This window comes from Streptopelia decaocto (assembly GCF_964273445.1).
Source record: "Streptopelia decaocto genome assembly, chromosome: 7".
Taxonomy (NCBI): domain Eukaryota; kingdom Metazoa; phylum Chordata; class Aves; order Columbiformes; family Columbidae; genus Streptopelia; species Streptopelia decaocto.
The window spans coordinates 33555784-33583280 of record NC_138661.1 but is presented as its reverse complement, the minus strand read 5'-3'; the positions used below and the strand labels follow the sequence as shown (position 1 = coordinate 33583280).

Sequence of the window (27497 nt, the reverse complement as noted above, 5' to 3'; positions counted from 1 at the left end):
TTTGTAGTTTAACAAACCATGTATATTTGGCATAGAGGAAATAACCTGAGACAGACAAGTGAAAGACAAATTCAAGTACTTTTATTACAATAATCCATCAAAGGAGAAGAAACAGAGGATTAACAAGATCATGCAAAATATTTCAATGGTATGCCCTTCATATCTGCAATATGTCAGCATGAACAATGTGACCTGCACAGCCAATATACAACTGTATAGAATCATAGAATGGTTTGGGTTGGAAGGGACCTTACAGATCTTCTAGTCCAACCTCCCTGCCATGGGCAGGGACACCTTCCACTAGGACCAGGTTGCTCAAAGCCCCATCCAGCCTGGCCTTGAACACTTCCAGGGATGGGGCATCCACAGCCTCTTTGGGCAGCCTGTTCCAGTGTCTCACCACCCTCACGGTGAAGAATTTCTTCCTTATGTCTAAACTAAATCTACTCTATTTCAGTCTGAAGACATTAGCCCTTGTCCTATCACTACATGCCCTTGTAAAAAGTATGATCCGTGTTTGATAATCTCAGTAACAATTAGCATCCTAGTCAGCAGTCTCAGGCATAGAAATAAGGTCAGAAGACACAGCAGTGTTAATAGTGCATCAAAGAAGTGTAAGCCTTGTGTAACTACATTGCCTGCTTCAACTACTGCTAAAGTAATACTTTTCACAAGTTTCTATGAAAAGCTGTATGTAATGAATACATTGGTCATGCATGAACATAACATAAAACAAAGTAGCACACTAAAAGGCCTCTCAGTTCAAAAGGAAGACTGATTAAGTTGTATTATTTGCTGCTGCTCCAGAAGTTTAGAAACTAGTAACCAACCACGCTGAAAAAAAAGGATACAAGGTTTCCAGCCCTCCCAAAATATGTAACAAACCAAAAGAAGAATACATTCACAATTAATAAATGATAGTTGGTCATGAGAACTCCTGCAATAAGCACTAAATCTCTCAGTCTACTCGGTAACTGGAAAAGGATCTACCAGCTACATTTTCCTTGCTTTGGCAACAACAAAGTCCTAAACAAAGGGTTACAATGCTGAGATCATGTGATGATTTAGTGTTATGATTACATCTCATTGCTTCCTCTTTGGACTTTTCAAAACCATTAATACCATTAGAAGTTATGGGTCTGGGGTGAGACTTCACTGTAAGAAGGAAGTTCTGAAAAGGGTGCTGGAGACAGCCAAGTCGAACTGCACAAAATACATGATTAGAGTATCACGAAAGCAAGTGCAACATGACACAATGCAAGCTCAAACCAGTTTTTAGACAGTAGAATCCAAGCAAGGAAAGAAAGCTCTTACTGCTCCAGTCAATCTATCAGACAAAAATGTCATGTAAAAGCAACTAGGCAGATTTTTTTTTTTTGGTGCAGTTCTGATATCTATGCTGCACAGTTTTACTACACAAAACAGATTGTTATCCACCCTAAAAATGTTTTAAGTGGCTATTTGCCACTTCTATTACACAAAATATAGTACAATAAAGTAGTTTATAAAATACTGTATAAAGTACAAAGTTGAAAGATCTTAGTAAGTCAATGAGATATACATGAAGCCATTCCACAAATATTTGTGTTCCTTTATTTAACAGCAAGGAAAATGAATCCTGACTGCATAATTGAAGAAATACAGACAGAAAATTAAATACCTTAAGAGAGCCAGAAGATGAGATTATATATTCAAAAATATAAGGAGAAATTAAACTGGTAGAAGGGACAAATGGGTATAGATGGTGAAGATAACATTCAAGAAACAGGAAATTGGGCCATTTAATTTGTACCCACATGTGTAGTTATGCACTTTTGCTCCTGATTCCAGCAACAGAAGGACCTTCTCTATTCATATCCCAAGTGCAGGTTCTATTATTGAAACAGTAAGAATTACATATAATTTTCTGTTATGATAAATAACAAAGAATTTTGAGCACTTTTATCTGCAATGAGACTGTCTAAATAATCCAAATAAACCACAAGATGCCATTTAGCTTTACTAGCTAAAGAAAAACAATCAGCATCTTATTATGCATCCTGAAAAGCAAGGTCAAAAGACCAAGAACATGTAACAAGTAACTTCTTTAGTGATGCTAACAAAAAATCCCTTAATTTTTGAGCTGAAATTTTCACTATTTAGGAATTTAAGCCTAAAGTACTGGCTATACTGTAAAAGTTCACCTAACAGACTTTGTTCACATCCCAACATTGGGAACACATTCATCATGTATGAGCTTTACAACGGCAGGTATACTGTGCTTTTGAGAGCTCTGAGTCCTGAATTCGGTTGCTCTAACACCAAACAATTGTGTTTGAAGGGAAAAAAAAAAGAATACTCCATAGTCATGCCCTAATTCCTAGAAAGAATTCATTTGCCTGTAATTTTTATCCATTCTTCCCAGTGTTATTAGACTTATTTATTATTATTTTTAAAAACTTATTGACTAAAAGAAAAACAATCACTTCTCTCTTGATTTGAGTCTAAGGTTTCTAGAACCGTCACTCTGCAATTTTAACTATCTGATGATTAACGTAGCTCATCCTTGTTTTCTTCACCCATATGTTGACCAGGATGTGTTGTGTGACTGGTACTCAACACAACCATCTATTTAAGGCATTTTCACAAAAGACTGAGTAAAAAACTGATATTGATTATTCCACATAAAAAGCTGATGTTTGAAGAAAAAAAGCTGACACAGTTGTTTCTTTAGGAAACACAAAGAGGAAAAGATTGCCCAAGAGTTATTTAAGGGGAAGACAGGGGAGCTAAAAACGCTAGAACTCAAGTAACAAAAATGAAGTAATAGATGTTTCAAAAGTCAGTGACAGGAAAAGATCAGGGTGGGGAAGAATACTGCTTGCAAATTTTTCCCTATGAAGTAAGTAACATTAAATAACAACAAAAAACAAAACACAAATGAACAAACAACTACAACAACAAAAACACAAACATACCCAAACAAAAACAACAACAACAACAAAGGAAAGAAAAAAATGGAGGGGAGGAGAGAAGAGGAAACAGCATCTCCTTTTCCCAAACAAGAAGCAGACACATGGGGAAAAACTGCATGCAGCACAACATATTTGGCTTTAACCATATGAGAGAAGCATAACCACAAAGCATATCAGCTTTCAACATGCAAGTCTTATGCTATGGCTTTCTATAATACACTGATTTTTTTTAATGCATTAAAAGGGAAGTATGAAATCTTGTAGCTAAATCTAAACAAGTAAAAACTTGGTTAGATTAGTTTCAATTAAAAAAAAAAAAAAACACAATGAAATACTGATTTTTTTTTCATTTTTAACTGTATAAGGATTAAGTAATTTCCAGCAGATACAAGCTATTGTATTACAATCTATATCGTATTAATAGTTTTAAGTAACAGAGGTGGAAAACTGCTAGGGATCATGAAGGAGTGGAAAGGTTCTAAGAAGCATTTCCACAGTGAGTAAGCAGACACAGATGGAGATGGGCAGCAATCAGATTTCTTCCTCTTTCCTGTAACCACTTTCTGCAGCCAGATTTCAAGAGGTACTTTAATGGAGACTGGTGGGAGAATACAAAATTACTGACTGTTCCACACTGTCTTCTACTAACAAGTCCACGGCAACTTTCATACCTGCACTACCATTATTGTTATAAGCAATTTAAAGTACCCTGACTTGGCATTGTTGCCAGAAACATTCTCCATCCTTCTCTTGCCCTGGTCATTTATTCCTGCCACACACTTTCTTCATTGCTTCTGCAATTTTGCAGTGATCAACACTAGGATACTGATGTGAATCAAGAGTAATCTGGAAGAAAGGTTAACCTCAATCCAGAACAATTATCCAACCTTAATCAGTACATGTCTGATTTTAGTCACAAGGCTATCTCATAACTGCTCAAAGTGGTTCTGTAGCTATTACACTTCAATGCAAGTTGCAAGGTGGTGTCTGAACATGTGTGTGTCTCTTTGCTTGACCATCAGCAACTGCTGCAAAACTCTCATTCACATAATCCTGTAAAGACCAGGAGAAGAAGGGATCAGGCACATTACAGCCCAGTTGCTTCTCTACGTTATATACATGGTTTGAGATGAAGCTACAACTAGCAATATGAGTACCCAGGATTTAAGTCACAAAGTCTGGCACATTTGACCACTTTCTGCAGTATCAACGCAACTTAAGTCTTAATTTTTCTTTTTTTTTTTTTTTCTTCTTCATGCACATGGAATGATGAACACCAAACATTTAACAAAGTTCTAAATAGTTTTCTTCCTCCCAAGAAATGTACGTTTTCTTTCTCTAAACTGTTACTTTGAGAAGTTTTGGCCCTCTTTGTATTTAGTAAAGCTAACAAACTGAATTTCCTTTACGCAATAACTGAATACACAAAGGGTGATTCCCCTGGTGATTCCAGAGGATGCAAGGGGATTAACTCTGGTAGAACAGAAAATGGATATTCTGAACACTGCAAAAGGTTTATCCCACAATGTGATAAAATCCTCAATTTTCAAAAAATACAATTGAAAATACATCACAATATAAGAATCAATGATAAGCACATGTAAACTGCACGTAGCTTTTAATTTTGATATCATTAATCCAGGTAAAACCTAGTATTTTCAACAGGGCAATAGAGGAATTGAGCACTATCTTGCTGCAGATTAAAACACAGATACAGCCTTTCTGGCCAAACTTTTACACTCATGAAACAACAATTTTACAATAAAGTAACACTAAATATTGTAGTCTGACTGTATGATTTTAGAAGTCTGAATGTAAACTTTAGTAAGACTCAGCAAGAGTTGAAGGTACTCAGTCTGGATCTTTTTATTAGAAAGGAGTTATAGCAACCTGTATTTGGAAGAAGTTTAACATATACCAAACAAGTGTGATTGGTCTGAAGTGATTCATCAGCTCATCTTCATTGATACATCACCAACATTCAAGGAAATGTCATGCCCCCCAAAAAAGTTTTAAAACAGAAAAGTAGCCTTTAAGAACAATCTAGAAAAACAAACAAACAAACAAACTAATTTTACAGCTGAACTTTACTTCTACAAAACATTTATTCATTTTAAGGAATAAAAAAAAAAAAATCAATGAAGTGACTGTATCACTAACTAACTGCTTGTAATGGATGCTCTTTAAAATTTGAGACTAGTAAATTTAGTGGTACAGTGTATTTTCCAAACAGCAGTACTACTGGCATCATGAACCACTGTTGCTTGTTACCACTTTTTCTTTTTTTTCTTTTTTTAGTCTGTGCTTCTGCATTATTATGCCAAGCACATAAAAGGAAAGGAAATACAAATCTCCCCTCTTCAGAAGAGGAAGAAGAGAAAAAAAAAAAACAACAACACAAAAAAACATGAAAACCCTTCAAGTTTTGCAGCTATTCGTCCTTTAATAAGGATCATTATTTACAGAAGGTTACTCAGTATTTGTTGAGAATGCAAGGAAATACAAAATCCATGAATTTCAAGCTTTAAATACTGGATTTCAGTACACTGGCACTCAGAAGAAAAACAGCTTCCAGATTACACTCATGCAAGCATTCTGACACAGACAGATGATGCATCTCCATGAGACAAATTAAAGGGCAATACTCCCTTGAATGGTTATGCGACAGGTGTACAGTACACTATGCAATAGCACATAAATGCTACATAGATCTCTCATTTTGTGAGCTCCTTATTAATTGCAAGGTTTTATTCATAGGAGATGTCTAAATAGTCATACACGTAGAATTCTAACAGTGGTGCAGCATCTGTAGGTCTGCAGTATTTTTTTTTTTAATTTTGTGGGATAACTAAACCTACTCACTAAATCCACTCTGAATCCTTACCCCCTTCTTCTCCTCCAGACGTGGGGCACAATTCTGCTACCTCCTTTGTGTTAACTCAAACCATTATGCAACTGTGAGGTGAGCCAGCTGTGCAACCAAAACAGAAAATCCATCATCAAAAAAGATCGTTCTGACAGACCAGTGCCCCAAATCACCTGCAGTCACATGCCCCTTGGATCTAAGGCCAAAGCTGTGCAGGTGAATGAAAACTTTCCTTGCTAATGGTAGCCCCAAACAGTAGTTCATCATTAGAAATGCAGATTTACACAATTTTAAAGACTTACCTAAACTATTCCTTGGGGGAAGGGGGAGGGGCAATTTATATACAAAGGGCCATTTATATATACATTTATCTTTAATCCAGAGTAAAATCATAAATGTTGTTCTCTAGTCCATGCACAAATTTTAATTTTAAATAGTTTGCTTTCCTGTTTGTTTTGTTTACTGATTTAAGCTCTGTGTCAAATCAGCCTGAAACTGATGACCAGTAGCATAGCAATTTGTTCAACATAAAAATCCATTTGTTCCCATACTGTGCAGGAGGAACAAATAGACAAAATTACCCCTTTGCTTTAAAAGACCCAGAAACCAAGAAAAAATTTCTGTTGCATATGACATATTTCAGTCACTGAAGATCTTTTATACATACGCTTCCACCATCAGGTGTGAATTCAGTCAGGATACTGCTACAGCAGTGCTTTCCAGATATAGGAAGTAGTACTTACATTCAGCTGTACATAAAGTTTGGAAAAAAGTAGAAATTAAAACCAAAAAAAATCAAGCTATAATTAACTTCACACAACTAGCGGCTGAGAGCCTCACAGCCTTGTTTCAGATATGAAATAAATACTTCTACAATTTTAATTCAAAATTAGCCCTGTAAGTCTATTGATGTATTTACTCTTGAACCTCATGTTCCAGCTTCCGGAACAGCAGTTACATGGTTAAACACGATGCCTATTAGAATAAACTTCTGGTGGGAAGTGCTAAGAATTCACCCCGCTACCTACCAATCTATCCAGAAATCTGTTCTCACTCCTACTTCCTCCTGTCTGTTCCTTTCTGAAACAGCAGTAGGGGGCTGGGAGTTTGCCTTTCTTCTACTGGATCACAGTTGTGTACATGAACTATACCAGACCATATGGCAATCTCTTTCAATTCGTACGAGGCAAAACAAGCTCCCTACCAACCCAACCCAAAGAGATTCAGGTAATAGAGAAAAACCTAGAGATATCAGTGTTCACAGAAACAAGTTAATAAACTCTACCAATTTATTAAAACGACAAGTAGAAACTAGTGGAGATGTTGCTTCAAGGATAAGAGAAGCCCTGCTCACACTCACACAAGGATTTATAGCGCACTCCAGCTTCTCTCTCCACCAGACACACAACTAGCCAGCTGCCTACACGCAACTTTGAGTAGTCTGGAGAAAAAACCAAAGACTCAGATGCATTATTCAGCATGCAGGAAGGTTTTGACATAAAGAAAATTACTGTATTGAAGAAAAAACAGAGCCTGTTTAATGAGCAACACGTGCAGAGGAGCCTATTCACAGGAGAGTGAAACTCAAGAGGAGAAAGGTTGAAAGCTGAAAAGAAACCTCCATAGCTGCCTGGAAGCTGCCAGGCAGAAGAAGCCCAACCAGAAATGTAGCAGGGATAGATTTTCCTTTCGTGAGGGGAAAACATTAAAATTCTATTGAACACCAATGTGCAAAAATCCCATGGGAAAACAACCACCAGACACAGCACTTCAGGGACCAACCTTTGGATACATGAAGTCGTGTTTAGCTCTTCAGTAAAACTAGGATTGTCTGATCAAAGACACTGGAATAGGATCTTGCTCATTTTCTTTTCTGGAAAGTTAAAGCAGATTTTTACAGAGACTTTATTTTCAATCTTACAAAATAATCATTGCATTTTACAAGAACTTTTAGCCTAGCAACCAAGTTCTTGTGTAAAACAGTACAAAATTTTGCCTAAGTTTTAGGGAGCACAACTTACCTGAACATGCAAGGAACTGACTTGACAGAAAATAGCTCCCTCAGCTGGAGTTGCATAACTTTTACTTTTTCATTTGATTCAACTAGTTGAGTCATTAAGCATGTAACTAAATTATATTTGTATAATAACACAGTCATCTAATTTTCTTATTTTAACTTACTGTTCATTTCTATGTTCTGAAGTTCTTTATGAGCACATAGATAGCTTCTTAAGAATAACAAGAAGCAACTATATCAGAGGGAGGAGGAAGCAAACTGCAAGCAGCATAAGGCATTGCCCACTACTTGCACCAAAGAAACATGAAAAACACCAAAGACAGACAACTGCCAACTACCTTGAGACATATCCAGGATCTGCCTATATTAAAACATAACTACAATTAAAAAAACAATAAATAAATCAAAACTAGACTACAGTTTGCCATTGCAACATTTCTTCTTCAGCTTTAATATTGTACACAATGTGGAGCCAGACATGGGCCATACAGGGTCAGATTGAAAAATATTCTGCCTTTAATTTATAGGTGTTAATGCACCTGCAATCACAGATCCATGACATCTGCAATATTAATACCAGAAGTGTTATTGTAAAGAGTGTTTCACTCCTCATGTTGACGTCAAATATTCATTCTTCTCAATTTAAGAGATTTGAACATTACTCTCTGTCCACACTTCATTAAAAAAGGATATAAGCAATTAAAGAAATAAGGAATGAGGTAGCCAAGAGATTTTAACAAAAATCTCTAAACACTAAACTAAGAGGAAGCTTGACCACATCTCTATTCGCCTTAGAGAGAAAAAGTCATCCTTTACTGAAACACTGCTCTAAACATGACTAAAAATTGCCACTTCCATAATAACAAAGAAAAACAATTTTCTTTTCATTGATAAGCAGCTATGAAAAGAAGACACCTCTGTATTTCTTTGTTCTGCTTTATGTCATAATTGCATGTCATGAAGATTAAACATTCAAAATCACCTTAAAGGTTCAAATGTTAGCATGAAGAAGTTGAAGGGTTGTAACTCTCCCTCACTTAAACCATACAGTGAACACTGAAAAAATTATGTCAAAGATGCCACTAGACTTCACATTTTCAGCCTTCAGAAGACAGCTGTAAAAACAAACAACTCACAAAAAAACCAAACAAACCCAACTTTGAAAGAAGCTTCTAAATCCATGTTTAACAGCAATGAGTTAAAATACTAAAAGTTAAGTCTAAAAGTTAAAATACTAAAATCTTAGAGGTCCTACAGGGCTCACAGAACCTCTTTAGGAATAAGGTTCTCTAACTCACGCCACAATAATTTAAGGTGCAGTTAGTATCGAGCACCATTATTTCTTAAGGGCTTTTCTCAGACAGATTATATGTCAAACAGATTTAACCCCAGAGATGTAACATGATCTTATAATAGTTATGACTAAATTACAAGTTTTAAAGTAGACAGCCATCAAAGTAAGGAGAACAGGCAATCGTGGATCCAGGAAATGCACATTCCCCCATAGTCAGCTAATGGCAACTTTAATAGGATGTGATGGATTTCTCTCCACCAGGAGAAAATACTGCCTGCATTTCTGCTTCAGCAACCCACGCCAGCTGACTAATGGAGTTATATTTTTGTCTTGTATGAGGACGGTTACTTGCCCATCCTCTAGCAGTTGCAGAATGAAACATTAACAGCAGCTGTGGGGTGAACAGAGAAGCTGCTCTATTTGGTAACCAAGATGCAAAGCAAAGGCCATTCCCTCCAACCAGTGGAGCTCATTTTCTGTCACAGGGTGAAGAAAAGACACAGCACAGAACAAGGCCACTTTCAGGGCTTAAAGTAGCTAACTGAGGACACTTCTGAGGAGCAATAAATCTTCACAAGAAGGAAAAGTAAAAGATTCAGAGGAATTAAAAATAGGGTTCCTGGACAGCAAAGAGACCCTGGGAGCTTAAAAGAAGTTGTTGGAAAGAAATACTGGTGGATCAGAACAGGTTTATTAAAACAACTCTTATCAAATACTATTAAATGTAAAAACTCTTTATCTTGGCATAACAACAATCCTAATCGTAACAGACCAATCCCAAAGAAACACTTCTGCCACACTACTGAATAATCAGCATATGCCTGCAACTAGAAACATCTTCTAATGCAAGCTCTTGGGCTTCAGTCCTGCAAAAATTTAAATATATCACTCTGAGTAGACCTACAGATCTCTGCGGAAGTCTGTAGAGTTTATCACACACATAAAAGCTAACACATAAGTCTTGCAGGATAATTGCTTTTGGCAGAATATAAATAACATCACTGTAATGTGTTTCAGCATCATGGTCTCCTGCCTTAAGAACCAAGCATTCTGGTGAAGCCTGTCATTCTTCATACAAGGAGTGGCAGCTGCATAGCCCACTGAGACATTTAAACTTCTCTTTGCATTTCCTTTAAAGTTTCGGAATAGCATTTGGGCATCCTTTAAAAGTAGCAAGAAAGCTAACAAGTGAAGCCGATAAGAATTGCCTAGAAATGCTTTCTTACTTGTACCATGGATACCACTGGTAGGACTGGAAGCAATTCTTAGACAAACTATCAATAGCTTCCAGCACTTCCAAACTGTACATCAATTAGGCTGTGGAGTTTACTAGGTATTCTTCCAGAACCCAATGCACTGGGTGACAGGGAATAACTCAATATGAGAGGCAGTCTTAATAAAAGACTCTAATGTTCACTTTACTGTACTTCAAATGAAAAAGCTTAAAAATCTGCTACAAGGAGAGCTTTCAAATAGTGAAACAGACATCTGACATAATTTTAGAAACTTAATGCCAGTATTTTGCCTAATTGACTTTTAAATGCATACCAAAAACTAGGCCTTAGATTTCTCTCCTTGTCAGTTGTCTTCATCTTTTCAGCATTGTCTTACTGTCTCTATTGCCTTTAACTTCTAGCAAGGATAATCTCAAGCAAAGAAAGGGAACTTTGGTAACTGTCAATGCCATTGAGAATTAAAAGAATGGTGTATATCACCTCCTGCAGTCACTACTGCTTCTGCAAGTCCCAGCTGGAACAGCAAATCTGTCTTGGCAGAAGGCCCAGCCCTAATAAGGGGAAAGTAATTAATATATTTTCTAGACATAGGTAGCTCTTACAGCAGGTTTACTTTTGCCCCTCCATCCCCTCTCCCCGCTTATTTTCATTTTGTACCTGCATCTCTCTAATCCCACCTTGAAAAAACAATACAGTTCCACTGATGATATGTTACCGAGATTTTTATAGCACAGAAAGTAGTGGTGCAACAAGAACAGCCCTGCTGTAACTTACTTCTAAGAAGTTGTCTACAAGAAGCCCAACAACAGTGACAGCAATGAGAAATAAAAATTAAATACTCAGCAGCTCTCTCAAACCCATGATTTCACATTTACAGTTTGTATTGCTTTGTCCCAAATAACCAGATAGAAATTCCTTGCATTCAGTTGATTTAAATTAAGCACATTTTGGTTTGTGGAAGAAAATGACAGACAGACTTACAGGTAAATGGAACACATAGACACATTTTAAAGTATTTACCTAACTTTAAATCAAGAAATCCTTTGTTTGCACCTCAGTCATATCTAGTGTAAAGAGGCATCTTTAAAGAAAAAAAAAAAAAAAAAAAAAAAAAAAAAGGCAGCTTCCAAGTATTAGTGAGGAAGCCATGACTGAACGGAAACTGGTGATCCTCTCCCCAGTTCATGAGGTCCCTGTTAAAGGCCAAAGCCCAAGAGCATCAGCAACTCCCAATCCTCTTTTCTCCTTCTGCTAAAACACTACTTTAGCATCAGAAAGCAAGCAGGTGACACTGACATGACCATAAATTCAATGCATTTCGTAACAAAGCTGAGTTGCTAAGTTTTTCCCCAGAACACCATGCTTACCGTTTTTTCTCATTACGTTATTCACATGGTTCTTGTGAGACAAACAGTTTCAAGAACAGAAATACTCATGCAGTGCACAATGCTCTGAAATACTTTGTTTAGATACTACCACTAATTTCAAGTTCTAACATGCAAATATGGACAGTAAACTATACCAAAAGATTAACACTGAATAATCTGGCATAGTAATTTGAGTTCACTTCAACTTCAGAACTCCTGAAAACACAACACTTGTACTGAGAACAGATAAACCATCCAAAATTACATGGCTGCTAAAGTAAAATGAAATCCTATCAGACAACCACATGGTAAAGTTTTCCGAAGAATCAAGAAACAAATAATATATTTCAGCTCAAACTTCCTGATGAGGAAACAGATGCACATGGAATGTAACCAAGCATAGCAAGTGGAAAACTCAGAGAAAGGATGTCAACAAGAATTTTCGCCAGATCCTTTTACTGCAGTTCTTATGTTTTTATGTAAAGCATTAGTATCTTCAGGTAAGAGCAGCATTAATAACCTAAGATAATAAAATATAGTACGAAATCATTATTAATTTGTGATGCCCTTGAAACACTTTGTGCAGATATTAATTGCATCTCTGAAGATCTTCAATATCTCAGTTATCAAGTTTCCTGAACACTTTCAAAGGGAGATTTCCCATCTCACAAAAAGGAGAAACTGTAGCTGACCCCTTTGTAGTTTTGAAGTAGTTCTGAATCATCATTTGCCTTGTCACAAAAACTTCCCCAAACTATTTCAAACCACAGATCTGCTTTACCATTAAAAAGCAAACAAGTGAGCAGTTAAGTTCAGTGGATTTCAAATAAATCTACTCCCACTCTCCTTCATTAACCGATCTCAACTGTAAATTTGCTTCAGATGCTTTAAGAGGTAGCTATTAACTGCATAGAGACAAAGTTATTTTGTGTGTCAAAATGACAGTCCCAGTGCTATTTATTTAGTGAAACTGGATTTGTCAGTGTTGGTAAAATGCAGGGTATTAATAGTATTAATGGAATTCTTTTTATTTCTATTTTAAATGGCTTGTGTACCTATGCAGCTTCAGCTTATTCTGAAATACTTCAATACTTCACAGGCTGACAGAAAGGAACTGGAGGAAAAAAAAAAAAAAAAACCAACCAAAAAACCAAAAAACCAACCACCCCCCCGCCGACTCCCCTCCCCCCCCCCCCCAAAAAAAGTAATTCAATTATGTAAATAGTTTGTCAAAACCCACTAAAACAAATGTGCCCATAGCATGTATCAGCTATACCACTACAAAACTTCATTCCATTAGAGGGGACATTTCAAAAGAAGTTCAGATTTACATTCCTTAAAAACACCCAGAGAATTATGAAGATTTACTTGGATCCTTTTCTGCATGGTTTTACAAAGGCACATCAACTTCCAGATCGTCAGAGTTCCAGACAGATAATTTCAGGCCACCTCAAACAGTATTATTAATACTGAATTCAACTTAATTCCTGTGGATCTTGGAACGTCACTTGGTAGCAGCCTCAACCACCAGACTGGGCAACTGCTGCTGCAAGGCTATGTATTGAAATGAATAAACCACACACAAAACATTTTCCTTTGTGAAGGAAATGGTACATAATGGAGTTCAAGAGAATGAAGATGAATGAACAGAAGTTTTATCATGAGGAAAAAACAAATCTTCAGAAAATGATAGACAGAAGTAATACATGATCCTCCAACTTCTGCTGTCAGATATTAGGGCAATTTCTGATCGTGCTCTCTGTGGAAGTTAAAGGCATACAAATACTGCCTGGCCATTTAAACCTTGAGAATTATCAATGTAATCTTCTTGGGATCTACGAGAATAATGCACCAAGAGAACCTCCTACTTTTTGACCAGCATTGTCATTGCCAAAGGACATATCCCAAAGTTAACCAGAAGCCATTACTGACAAAATTATTTGCTGAGCTATTATAAAATAAGAACTAATTGCAGAAGAAAGCAAAAATAGTCCTTTGGAGAATGGAATTTTCCAGTGTAAATAAAGACAACAGAAGTTGCATTCTATTGAAAGCAACTAAACTGATTTTCTTGGTAAAAAGATAAAAGCTTGAACAGCATCTTTCAATTCAACTGTTAAGACTGCATTTCTGAGGAATCAAATATACCATTTTACTATACAGAAAAAAAAAAAAAAAAAAAGGAGTATTTGTCTCAGACAAGGAACACCAAAGCTGCAAAAAAACCTCCCTCAACAAATACACCCTAGATCACAGATATTAATGCTGTAACTGGGAAACGACAGTTATGCTTTCTCCACTGTAAAATACCTAAATTACACAAGAAACAAAAAATGTAGAAAGTAGATCCTTTCTGCTGTAGGATTTGGATCATCATGCCTTATTTGGGTTGATACACCGATCAAAGATCATTGTTTGCACCCTCAGCTGGAAGGAACATGAGGACCTTAAAGCTTCCACTTCATCCATTGAGCTTCAGTTGTGGGAATCAAGCTCATGCAGCAGAGATTTGCTAAAAGATAAAAAAGCAAATCCTATACCTCCCAGTAGCTGCTCAGGCCTAAAAAATGAGTTGAAATATGATTTGGTAAACTTCCAGTTATTCCACAAGTCTAATCCATACATTTTGATGTTTTTCACAAAAGAAGCTATACAAATAATTGTAGTTCTACTTCAGGAAGATTTATTCACAAACATCAAGAAAGTTGAATTTTCTCTACTGGGGACCTCACTCAACATTAATTTTCAACATTTCTGTTATATTTTCTTTCACTGCTGAAAGGAGAATGATCTTGTAGTCTATGGGAAGCATTCTGTCTGTCTACAGAGAAGGAAACACATGGTTTTATTTGGGTTATGTTTTTGTTGTCCCAGAATGGCAAAAAACAGGCTCCTTGCTAGCAGAGCTCAAGGGTGAAACCTTGGTATTAAGACCTATAAAAGGGTGGTCAGTGGGCCAGTCAAAATGTCTCAAAGAGACACTAACCAACATCTTAATTTGTGGAGAAGTTTTTCTGGAGACGCTGTATGAGAGCACTAATACAGAGAATTACTCAGAAAAAGGCTTCCTAAAATGCTAAAGCCAACCCAAAACCTACAAAAATGGGTCTCTCTCTAAAAACCAACACACTTCAAAACACAGAAACATACACAAGTTTCAGCAAAAGTAAAAGAAAAAAAAAGAAAAATACAAATAACAACTAACGCAAGAAAACTACAATGGTACAGCAGAGAAGGAAAGAGATGGGAGAAGCTGAAAAGCTCCTCTAATTAGACAGATAAGCTTATCAGTTTTCCTGTAGTATCCTGAGTATCACAACTTACTCCAGAAGGAAAAGAATAAAAGGTCCCCACAGGAAATTACATCATAGTAAAGCATAGCACTCTAAATTCAGGTCTCGTTCTGCAACAGCTTCCTTGACTAGACCTGATCTTCATCCAGAATTCAACCAATAGATGAAGAAGAGCTCATTTTTTCTACTTTGCTTCAGGGGAATGAACATGGACATATTCACTCTTTGCAGGATTTGCACGCAGCCATAACACTGAAATAAAAGGTAGTGAATTCCTGCACTGTCAGTCTGGGGAGTTCAAAGACAAACAAAACTGGTTTTGCATCAGTGACAAACATATAACATGCTTGCACAAGCATCTCCTTTGCACTGTGCAGAGCATCCTAAGTATAAGATGTAAGATAATTAAAAGCATGTGACAAGGCAGTACTACTTCAACTTCTCCTGAAACCATTTCCCAAAAGTCCTCTACACCCGCTGAACAACCTGCAAACAGAGAAGCATCTAATCCCACAACAAGATTCCTTCAGCCTGCCTCTAGCCAAGACGCTGGGGTGGAGGTATGGCCACAGACTCAATTTTCACTGCCCCAGGCAAATGCTTAAGTGATTTCTCCAAATCCTCCATTACCTAACACGGGGTTGTTAACATGCACGATTCTTTTCCATCACCATAGTAACAAAGCACGTACATTTTAAGGTGCATATGGGGGCTTTTCTAGAGGATGTGTCAAGTTGAATACAGCTAAGACAATACAAGATATTTTAAGCAAGGCTCGTTCAGTACAAATACAGAAAGCATGAAAGTACTGTGCTAGAGATCATCACAGGACTGTTTAAGCAGCGGTTACACATCCATTAAAAAGTTTTCTGGAGGCTGAAAGCAGCAGAAGATGAAGAAAGACTCAGTCAGGACATTTATGGGCTTCAACACATAAAACCAGCTGTGTAACAACAGCCTGATTTTAGACACTCTAACTTCTTCAAGAACCACGGAACAGAACGTAGTAAATAAAAAACAAAACCAAAACAACAATACACTTTACCTACCAATTGCCAAAAAAAAAAAAAAAAAAGGGTAGAAAAAAGATCTAATTAGAAAAACATATTTACTGATTAAGAAACGACAAGCAACAGGCATATTCATTTCAATGAGAGCTGCAAGTACTTTGCACTTACATGCCTGAAGTGTAACATTATTCCTGTAAGACATATGAGTGACACCACAGAAACCCAGATTTAATGGTAATCCATATGTTAGGTGCCTCTACAGTAAATATGTCCATACATGTCAACAGCCTAACTGGCACCCTGCCACTAGCATGCCAGACACACATATCCCATAGTGGCATGACTTCTCGTAACAGATGTCATCATCACCTTAAAAGAAACAAACCAAAAGCAAGTTCAACGTAACAAATGCAGTCTTCCCTCAAATAACTTATCATACCACACTAGAGAGCTTCCAAACTGGAGGAAAAATAACTCAAAATCACAACTTTCAGATAAGGATTAAGAAAATCATGCAAACAGAAAAAAAAAAAAAAACAAACAACATAAGAAACAGCACACTACAAGCCTGGAATAGATTGACAGCAACATTACCAACATCTGAAATATACCCATAGTTGAAATCTGAAGATTAAAAGCCCAAACCAGACTAAACTGCAGAAACAAACAAACAAAACCCTAGCAAACTTGTTAGAACATTGCTTTACTTTTCAGTATTAGTATTGATAGAATTTTAATGCTTATTAAGATGCAGTCTTCAATTACACAACATCATCCATGTGCAATCAGAAGGTACCGTCCTCCTCTCTGGCACAGGATGAGCAGCAAATGAGGCAATAGGCTGAAGAAAAGGAAACGGGCATTTCCTAGTACTAAAGGTTTCAGAGCAAAACACAGGCAATCTGGTTATATTCCTGGCTCTGTCTCATTATCAAAATCATCAAAATTCGTACCCCATGACCACATGGATTATGTTTGAGCAAACGATTTATGTTCTTAGGTCTGAAAATTCCCAAGCATTTAATTTTGGAACTTTGCATTCACCTGGCACGCTCATTATGTACCACTGGTACCAGCCATCATAATTTATTCTAGTTTTTATTAAAATCTTGCAAAATTGAAGAGACAGCAACCCCAAAAACGTTTTGCATAACATCAGTAGCACAGATCAGTGGTATTTGAATTACAAGTGGAACTTGTGATGAGATATATAATTGCCCCCAAAGAGAGCACAAAGATACTTAAGTCTACCCTACAAGAAAACTTCCAGTCTATTCTTGGTTCTAAAGGGAGCAAAGACCAGTGATTAGCAACAGTAACCAGTGTTTAAAAACATACATGTTTGCTACACAAGGTTAGACACTTTACGTAGATTTAAGAAAAAAAAAAAAAAAAAAAATTTCCCATTTTAAATGTATAGGCCTCAACTCTAAATCCTGAATTAACTTCTTTAGAACTTTCAGAAATGTGTTCCTCTTCAAGGCTCAACATATATTGGTGTCACAGACTTCACATTAAGGCGCACTGTACTGGGATCCAAGAGTAAGCACGCCCTACACTGAAAGAAATACATAGTACTTCATCGTGTTTGTGAGGGGCTGAAATGTTTCTAGGAAGTTACATAAAAATGCCTAAATCAGAGCAAGCTCTATACTCCCACCTTCCACTATGCTTACTTAATCCTTTTAAAAGGTTAGAGAAATCACTTCTGTCCTCAAGGTTTATACCACTCACGGAGAGCTATATTTTACCAACTCTGGGTTTATTTAGGGAAGGCATCCAGTTTCGGCAACAATTTTTAATAAACCGGACACTAGTTTTCAGTGATTACTTGTTTTATCAATGAAATTCTTGTTTATTCACAGAATTTGACTTTAGTAAAACTGAAATAAATCAGTTTCATTTTTGCTTTGACAAACTTCAGTTAGTGTTGCGACATGTCAGTCCAAGTCAAAGAAAAAGAATAATTGTCAACAGTTGTCAGATCATCTAAGGGAAGACCAATTTATTTGGTACTTAAAAAAGGAAAAAAGGACAACTCTTTCATAGACTTTAATGACACCAGCTCTCACAAACCATTCAAGCCAAACATCAGCTCACAGAATTTCCTTAGGGGTTCTGAACAGGTGAGTGTTTGATTTGCTGTAGCAGAAGCATGGATTACAAGACTTCCTTACCTAATGAAAATATCACAAACAGCAGTAGTCAAGATTTTCAAACACAAAAATGAATACATCTGGAGGGGAGAGGGGTAGGAAAGAAGAAAAAAAAAAAATCTTTACCACCTCATTTTTAAAAAAGGTTTAGATGTTTCAACAGTACACATCTGGGTAATTCTTATGTAGCATACATGTGAAAAATATTTCCTTTTGAATGGAAATTTGGTATCAGGCAGCAATGCAGAACAGAGTACAGTAACTGCTGAAGTTTCTATGGCCTATTTTTCCCTGTTTGAACTGAAGTATTTACTATCATATGACAGCAAGTTCTTAGAGAAAAAATGCTTGTGATCTCCTTGGAGATACATATATATATATATATATATATATATATATACACACACACATAATATATACACATATACATAGATATACGCATATATATATATATATAGCATTTATCATCATTATATTGGGACTTTTAAATTATTATTGCTATTTATTTTCTTCACCTTATTTAGACCACTGGGAATTAGGGTCTGCAACTGTGTGTAGCAAGTGAGCTATTTACTTGGACACACATTTATAAACAATTTTAGTACTCAGAACACTTAAATGCACATTTGTTGTCCCTCAGCATATCTAAAGATTTGTTGGTCATTTTTAAAAATTATTTTCTTGTCATAAGTAGGAGAAAAACAGTTAATATAAAACACTGAATATAAATAAATGAATATATATTCTTTTAACAAAGTGACATCACAAATTATCAGCATGAACATTGTGTGAAAGATAAGATTGAAAAGATGTGAAAACACACACTTAAAATGTCTGCTTGCTTCCTGCAAGTGAGTGCTGTTCAATACCAGCATAGTCTTAGTGACTGATCTTGTGTAACCTCATCTAGGTGTTCCTGCTCCGGCAGGGGGATTGGACTAGATGATCTTTTGAGGTCCCTTCCAATCCCTAACATTCTGTGATTCTGTGTGATTCCTATTACAGATTTTTCAAGTAGCAGAGATACCATGTTTACCCTGGTACTATATCCCATGAAATCCACTACCATATACAACATGATACCACTTTATGTATGAGGAAAACCACAGAGAGTAGTGTTAGCCAACAGATTTTAATAGATCATAGTCTAAGCACTAGCAAAGAAAATCTTCTATTACAGACTACAGGAAAAGTAAGTACAACAAAAGTATGTATTACTATTGTCTTCAGTCTAAAAATACATGTTAGCACAGCATACCAAAAGAGCATTCAGTCCCCTTCTTTCCCTCAAAAAAACAAGAATTGCTGAATATTATTTCTGCTGAATAACAAGACTGGTTAGAAGACGAACTTACCAAAGTATTAGAAAGTATAAAAAATGTGGCAAATATGTTTACATCTTATTGAATTTTCCTTACTCACCATTAATTAAATAAATACTTCACAACTAGAATGCTTTCAGAAAGAGGAATGAATATTTTCAAGGGTAAGAAAGGAGGAATAAGTTTTACATTTTCAGGGACCATTTAATTTTTGGGTACAATGAGCTCCAGCCATTCAGTAACTATGTAAACTGTGCTAGTTTAAATTTTCTCACTTTACTGTTGTTGCACATTAGAACAGAGAGGAAAAAGACACAGATAGCTCCTTTTTAATACAATCATAAAGAAACTGGGATACTCAGCAACATGGCAACTCCCAGCCATCTTTCAAATTCCTGTAAGGAAACTGCAACATGTTCCAATCGAGAAAAAACAGTAAGAGGGAGAAAGCAGACATTGAACATTAGAACACCACCATTTAAGACCACATACACTGTATGCTGTATCATAGTTGTTTTTTTTTTTTAATCAGGGGAGTAAAAGCCAAAAACCACAAAAGTACTTCCTTTGTCTCCTTTTTAAACTTATGTCAATATTCTGAAAAGTATTTTTTGTTTCTGGTGTTTGCCATCAAGTCATCACCAATGCATACGACTTCTCTAGATGTACACAAGAATCGGTAAATAACAAACAAAAATGCCAGTGTTTAGCCTGAAAACCACTCAGCTTTAATCCTGTGACTTCTGATCCTGTCAAGATATATTCCTTTGAAGAAATGTCTCTACTTTCAAAACATACACTGACAACCTCACTGCCACTTTAACACTTCAGGAACATTAAATTTTAAATGAATAAACAAGGGAAACACTAGTCATTTTTTAATTCAAATATTATTGCTAGCTCCAGTTATGCTGAAACATCCAGAAAACATTTTTCTGCAATACTACAGTAATCAAGAATGTTGCTAATGTGAACCTGGTTTTTAAAATTAAAACTAAAAAACCAACCAAACAAGAACAAAAAAACAGACTCCCACATTATGTAACATGCAAATTCAGTTTCACCTTCAAAATAGAGTCATGTAACATAAAGCCAAAGAGACAGCAAGAAACAGTTCATAAGACTGGAAAAGCTTCCCCGGGACTCTACAAGGAACAATGCCCCAAAAAGAAAATATATCAGAATAGCAAGGTTTTAATATTTTAAAAGATATTTTCCTTAAAAAAAAAAAAAAATATTGCTTCTTTTTACAAATTCCTTATATTAAGAGATGAAGAATTCTCAAGTCTATACATGCTCTAAATAGTAGAAAGAAAATTAGCCTGCTAAAAAATGTTAAAATCCTCCCAGAACTAATAACATGAAACTAGCTGGCTTAAATTTTTGTGATATGATTTCATGTTCATCTTTCAGTATTTGGGCTTGTAATACAAGAAGTTCTGAAGCACAAATGGAGTATAAACAGTATTTTCCTAAATATTGAAGTAAGACACGAACATATCAACCAAATATTTTATTTTAAAAATTTAGTTCAGCTTTACTTGTTCAAATCAACACTTCAGGACATTTATAACATCATAATCTAGAAGCTGTTAAACACACAGCATTAGTACACACTCACTGTTTCCGTAATTTATAATCTCTTGAATTAAATTATCCAGGAAAATTACCCATATTTATGTAGCAAAACAATTAGCATATGCCAGTCCAAATCTATAAAAATACAGTAGGTAAAACCAACTCTGCATATAATTCAAAAGCACAAGCATTCCCTGAAATAGAAAGAGGCCACCTGCAATAGAGGGAAAAGTAAACAAGCCAATAAAGCAGTGCTCCTACTTTTCAATAGCAGACACACAGACTCCATCTTAAGCCTGTCATCATTCATCCCTACTGAATGGGGACTACATAACGTAACAATTACTCTGTTCTACCTAACACTGAAATTCAGTAGCATTTCTAGACTGCAATAAAACCTGCCACTGAAACAGGAATTCAGTACAGTGCTTGCTGACCTGTCTGTTTTGATATTATTATGTTGTGTGACCAGGGAATTGACCCATGAGTCCACAAATCCTACTAATTTATTCATTTAAAACTGACAGTATTTGTGAACACCACATTGTGTTCATGTGGACCACAGAGATTGCAAAACACTGAGGGCTAAAAAAAGAAAATTATCTGGAGGTTTAGAAATACTCTACTTTAGCTAATACCTAACTGACAAATACAATAACATCATTATAAGAACAATGTAAAAATCACCAATGAAGATTTATTTGTGGCAATCAGAATTTTATAAGGCTGCCTTCCACATGTTCATGACTGACAAGAAAGCTAGTAGTCCTTAACACAGCTTTTTAATAAAACCTTACCACCACCACTGAGAATTTAACATTATTAACTGAGGTCAAACTCTAAACACTGCAAATATTTTTATCTTACTCCATAAAATGAAGTTTTATAAGCAAAGAATAAGGCTTAATTACGAGAATATTCCCAGCAGCCACAATGATACAAAATGCATTGCAAAGTACCCGTATAGCCCTTATATGCCGAGATATTTTTTTAATGAATTCAAGGCCACTGATGTCATCAATTATACTGAAAAAATTAAATACAGTGAACTTTAATAGATTATGAATTTCAATTGGTATATCTGCCCTACATTCACAAATGGTTTATTTGGAGTTTCAATCATATTTTGTAATCATTTAAAGTGACACGCTTATGCTGTGTGCAAAATCAACCAAAGAGGAACGACGAGCCCGGCCTCATCAAAAATGGTGTTAAAAAGATGCAAATGAAACCAAGAAACATTTTTCCTATTTTTCTTTTAATATTCTATTAAGCAAAATAAAAACAAAAAAAAACCAAAAACAAACAAAAAAATCCCAACACACCAAAAAAACCCAACAACTTTCTTGAGAAAAAGCACTGTTTATTGTGCTTTGTAAGGTTATACATATTTAGCTCTATAATAACACTGAATTAACTCAAACCAAATATTGTATACGAGCTTTCCTTTCTCATTTTAAGTAACGCTTAGTAAACTTCCACATATTCTCTTAGGTTGCATAAACAACACCACCTTCTCCACTCCATTAATGTATAATTAAGGATCACCTCAGTGCAATCTGTTAAGATAATGAAATAGTGTTTTCATAAGCAGTGAACATCACAATTTTAACACCAGCAACCACAAACCAGTTACATCAAACAAACAGATTTTCTGCTTCAGGGAACCTTCATTACTAAGTTTCATTCAATTTTATTTTTGAAACATTTCAAAATATTGAAAATCAAAGCTAATATACTGGCCTCTAAGCAGTTTATGCAATACTAAAACCTTTCTCCGTTATTCTGATATTTCAGGTCTCTTCAGCACAGCATAGGTTAAGGAGAAATGATGACAGCTAATTTGCTATAGAATTCTCAAAGTAAACTGACAACAACTGCAGTGCTGATTACTATCAATGTAGTTGTCTTCACTGTTACCTGTACTTCATAATAGGCAGATATCTCATTAGGTATGATTGACTTCCCTCTACACTACATTGATATGTTGCAGATGTTAGACAATATTGTTCAATAAAATGTAAATTATCCACAATGGATTAACGTAATCTCTTGAAAACACATTCATAATAACGAATTTGATGTTCCGTATTTTATTTTCGAGTCAGTGTTTCTGGAGGGGAAAATATTTCAACGTTTTCTGAATAAAACTCTTCCCTGCTCCAATGTACAGCAAGTAGGTACTTCTGAACGAATGCTCCTTTATAGGAAAAAGACAAACACAAACCATAAAAACAACTCCTCCCCCACCTTTACAGTAACTTCCCATGCTCGCAGCCATAAGCCCTTTTTCTGCTGCCCTCTCTGATAAACCTGCCGGCCTGGCTGCCTCTCCCTTCCCATGCAGGTCTGATCGGCGAGGCAGCTGAATGCAGACACTGTACTGCACTGTGAATGGACAGCCAGGTATTTTATGAATGGAGCTGATCACGTGCTCCCAGCACCTCCCCGAGCTGATATTTCCCACATAACTGTGTCAACAAGCAGCGAACAGCACATATTAATACAGCAGGTCCTGAAGACCTTCCTCCGCCAGCCGCTGGCTGCAGGCTGGTCCTCAGCACAGGAGCAGCAGCTTTAGGCATTCTGCAGGGCAGGTTTTGCCGCAGGTCAGCGGTGGTGACAGCCAAATTTTTTTTGATTTTTTTTTTTTATGAATGGAGATTGTGGTATGCAAATGAGAGCGATTCACAAAAAAGGAAACATGGCGGCGGCGCCGGCTCCGGCCCCGCGGGCGCCGCAGCGGCTCCTGCCCGGCCCGGCCCGCTCGGCGCTCAGCAGCGCGCGGCTTTCCCGGCTCCGCTCCCCTGCGCGGCTTCGCATCCACAGCCCCCCGGGATCGAAACGCCGTGTGTTGGGGAGCGCACAGGAAGGTGCGCAGGCTTTGCCCAGAGGAAGGCAGCGACACGGGCAACCCGCCTTTCCTGCCTGAGGAGCCCCCTCCGCAGCCCCTCGGCCGGGCTGGGCTGCTCCGCATCCACCCACCGCTACCTGCAAGTACAATGGGCGCAGCGCTCCCTCCCCATCGCCATGGCCGCGGCCGTCGCCCGCATCATTCATAAAATCAGCCTCAGCAAACGCCGACATCGCACATCCGAACGCTAAAGCTCGGAGGCTGCAGCGATCGACCTAAAACTGCGCGATAATAGAAAAGTTTCAAAATACTTTATATTTGATTTTCAATGCCATAAAGAACTCGGACGTTTTCTGAGAAATATTTATCTCCTCCGACCCCAAACGTGTTTCAAAGACAGATTACATGCTTGGGGATACAGCCGCTCACACACATTCTCCTTTGGATTTCCTCCAAACCAGTCACATTAAAAATATTAAGAGATCCTTGCATGTCCCCTTCCTCTTTTTTTTTTTTTTTTGAAAAAAAAAAAAAACAAAAAAAAAGAGTCCCAAGTGCTTATTAAAAGGAGAAAAAAAAAAAAAAGGCTTCAGGGTAGGTTTAAGCTGTATTTACACTGACTGACTCATCCAATTAAAATTCAGGAGCAGTTTCCTGCAGGATGAAGCTCCCACACACTAGTTTCCATGTGAAATATCCACAAGTAATAGGATATTATCAGAGGTGGTACGTGCCGATACCTCTCCGGGCATTGAAATACCATCCTCCTCCTCCTCCAAGACACCATCGTTACCTGCACCGTTTTCTACTGGGCTTTAACTAAACCACGCTTTTCTGGCCGCTGGCTCGCAGCCCTTCTAAACCTAGCTCCTTCACAAAGAGGCAGCCTCTGGGCTTCCATGTACGCGAGCAGAAATGCGCAGTACGCGCACGGCGAGGCCGGGACACGTACATGCGCGGGCAGAGGCCCCCGCGGGTCGCAGAGCCGGGGGGACGCGCCGAGCCCGATCCCCAGCCCGATCCCGAAGCGCGGTGAGGGGGGAACGGCCGCTTACTCGTTGTTAGAAGTCGCCGTCTCTTCGCTCATTTTCTCCTCACCGCGATCCGACAGGGAGACGGAGCAGCACCGACGCAGCCAGGGCGCAGCCAGAACTCACCAGAAACTTCACCATTGTTACCCCCCCGCCCGGTCCGCCGCCCCCGGCCAGGGCACGGGCAGGGTTAGGAAGTGAGGGAGCGGGAGAGGAAAAAACGATGTTTATCCTGGAAACACCAAATCCTGTTGTCCGGCGGTGGAGTGTTATTTCCCGCTGTCTTTAGAGATGGATGATGATGAAGGTAGTGGTAGAAACACCAGCAACAACCACGGATCTTCTGCTCTTCAGCTGCTCCCAGTTAAAGGGGAACAGAGTGGCGGAGACCAGGGAGGGCTCCCCGCCGCAAAAAGCTGCACCGCACCGTCCGCCCGCTGCAGCTCATCTCCCGCTGCAGCCGCCTTCGCTGCTGCCCCCTCCGCCTCCTGCTACTGCTCGGCTGCCTCCCTGCCCGCCCGCCTCTCGCACCCAGCCGGAGCAGGCGGCGGCAGAAATTCCTCCAGACACCGGGGCCGCCACAAGCTGGGGCGGGGGGGGAAGGGGGAAATGGGCAGAGCGGCTCAGCTGGGTTTTCCCACCCCCTCCAAAGCGACGCCGAGCACTGCGGAGGGAGGACGAGCCGGCCCCAAGGAGAAGGCTGGTGACGGGGGGAGGGAGGCGTTTTAAACCAGCTCGGGGGTGGGAAAGGGAGGGGGAGAACAGAGGAGAGAGAGGATGCGTCACGGCTGTTTGTGTGCAGAGCGAGCTGGGAGGGAGGAGAAGAGCTGCCAGGCGAGAGAGGAGCCCCCGGCCGCAGCGACGAGGGGGAGAGGAGGGAAAAAGCCCGCGGGGAAGTTCAGCGGCAGCGCTCCCTCCCCGGCAGCAACTCCATTAGCCGCCCCCGCCGCCTCCTCACAGGAAAACTGGGCGGAAGCGTTGACTTCAAGCTCCTTCCGCCGCTACAGCTTGATCCAAAGTAGCCACGGGGGAAAGGGAGGAAGGCGGAGAGGGAAGAGCGAGGGGAAGCAGCGATCCCCTGACTCCCTTGCCCGCAGCCGGACGGGCCCGCGCCGCCGCCCGCTCCCCTGCGCCCGGCGGCTGCCCCGCGCTCGAGTTTCCTGAAAGTAGTTCCCCTCCCCCCCCGCCGCGGCCTCACGCGCTTCCACAGGAGACGCCGCACACGCACGCACGGCGCCGCGGAGGGATACGCGAGCTGGCCCACCGTCGCCCTCCTTCCTGCTCGGCGGGCGCGGGGCAGGGAGCCGGGGGAGCCGCTCCCGCCCTGGGCCCCGTCGGCCCCAGCCCGAGGCGGCGGCGCAGGGTCGGCGCGGGGATGCACAGACCCCCGGGACAGGCGTCGCCGTGGGCCGGGACAGGCATCGCAGCGGGAGCGGGCCGCTGGCGGAGAGGGGGCCTGGCCCGGCCCGCCCAGCCCAGCAGCGGCTGGGGGCTCGGGGAGGGCGCGGCTGAGGGACAGCGGGCCTCCGCCTGGGCTTCCACTGTTTTCTTGCTTTTTTAAGTCGGACTGAATGTAAACACAAAGTGTGCGCAGCCTCAGGGGAGTGCGGGGGGCTGGCGAAGCGGGAGCCCGTGTCCCGTTCCCGACAGCTGGCACCAGTGTCTCCGGCCTGAGCCTGCCGTTGGCCTCCGCGTTCAGCTGGAATACGGCGGAGAAGAGGATGGACTGGTGAGCCAAGGGACGCCGTCACGTTAACCTGGATCTGCTCTGCCTTACGTGGTGCCATGTGGGGCTGTCACCAGTGCCACCTGGGAGGATGTGGTGCGCGGCTCGCCATTGCCCTTTGAAAGGGGAGCCCTTCTGTAGTTAGTTCCTTAACACTGTAAACCTGGGAGCGGTTCTAAGTGGGTGAAGGCATGGGAGGGTGTATGAACCGCTGGCTTGCTCTCTCTCTCTCTCTAAATGCACACTGAAATGGAAGCGTTTGTGCTTGATCCAGGTAAGCAGTGAAACCAAGAAGCAGCAGCAACCCAACCCAAATCCCTTTTCAGGAACTTACATGGTAGACGTACTGCTTGATCTGATGGAAAAGTGAGGCAGTACTGCAAACCCTGAGGACTCTAAAATCATGAGTCAGACCATCAAGTAAATTAGATTATAATAAAATATTATTTTGTGGTTTTGTCTGTTGGTTGGATTTTGATTTCTACCTGCTTGGGTTTTGTGTGCATGCTTGTCAACTGATACGTCTCCTTGTCTGAAATCTGCGGAGTAAAATACCGTGGTGCTGCTCTAAGAGACAACACTTCCCTGATGCACATTCGTTATCCCTGGCTTTTTGTGTGCTTCCTCACTTTTTCACAGCTGCTCTCCAAAAGCCTTCTCTGTCAACTGTAATCCCATTTCAGTTTTTCCTGTAACTGTAGGATTTCTTCCCAGCTCTGATGGTGTCATAGGAGCAGTGATGAGCTGTTCTCTCTTCCTGTTTGAAAAAGATGGAGCGAGCTCCCTTGGTGATA

General features: G+C 39.3%; 1 protein-coding gene across 2 annotated transcripts in view; it reads right to left on the bottom strand.

Annotated features, from left to right (window-relative positions):
- Window positions 1-27274, bottom strand: part of SPRED1 (sprouty related EVH1 domain containing 1) — a 62587-nt gene extending 35313 nt beyond the window's left edge. Inside the window, exons 1-2 of one of the 2 annotated variants that reach the window (XM_082059187.1) lie at window positions 25002-27274; window positions 7603-7693 (exon numbers count right to left, since the gene is read on the bottom strand). Coding sequence is in view for 1 of the 2 variants with exons in the window: in XM_082059186.1 (XP_081915312.1) it covers window positions 25002-25033 (32 nt within the window). In the remaining variant the exon portion in view is untranslated. The remainder of the gene's footprint in view (window positions 1-7602; window positions 7694-25001) is intronic. The other variant, XM_082059186.1, reaches the window with a different exon arrangement.
- Between the last annotated feature and the right edge of the window lie 223 nt (window positions 27275-27497).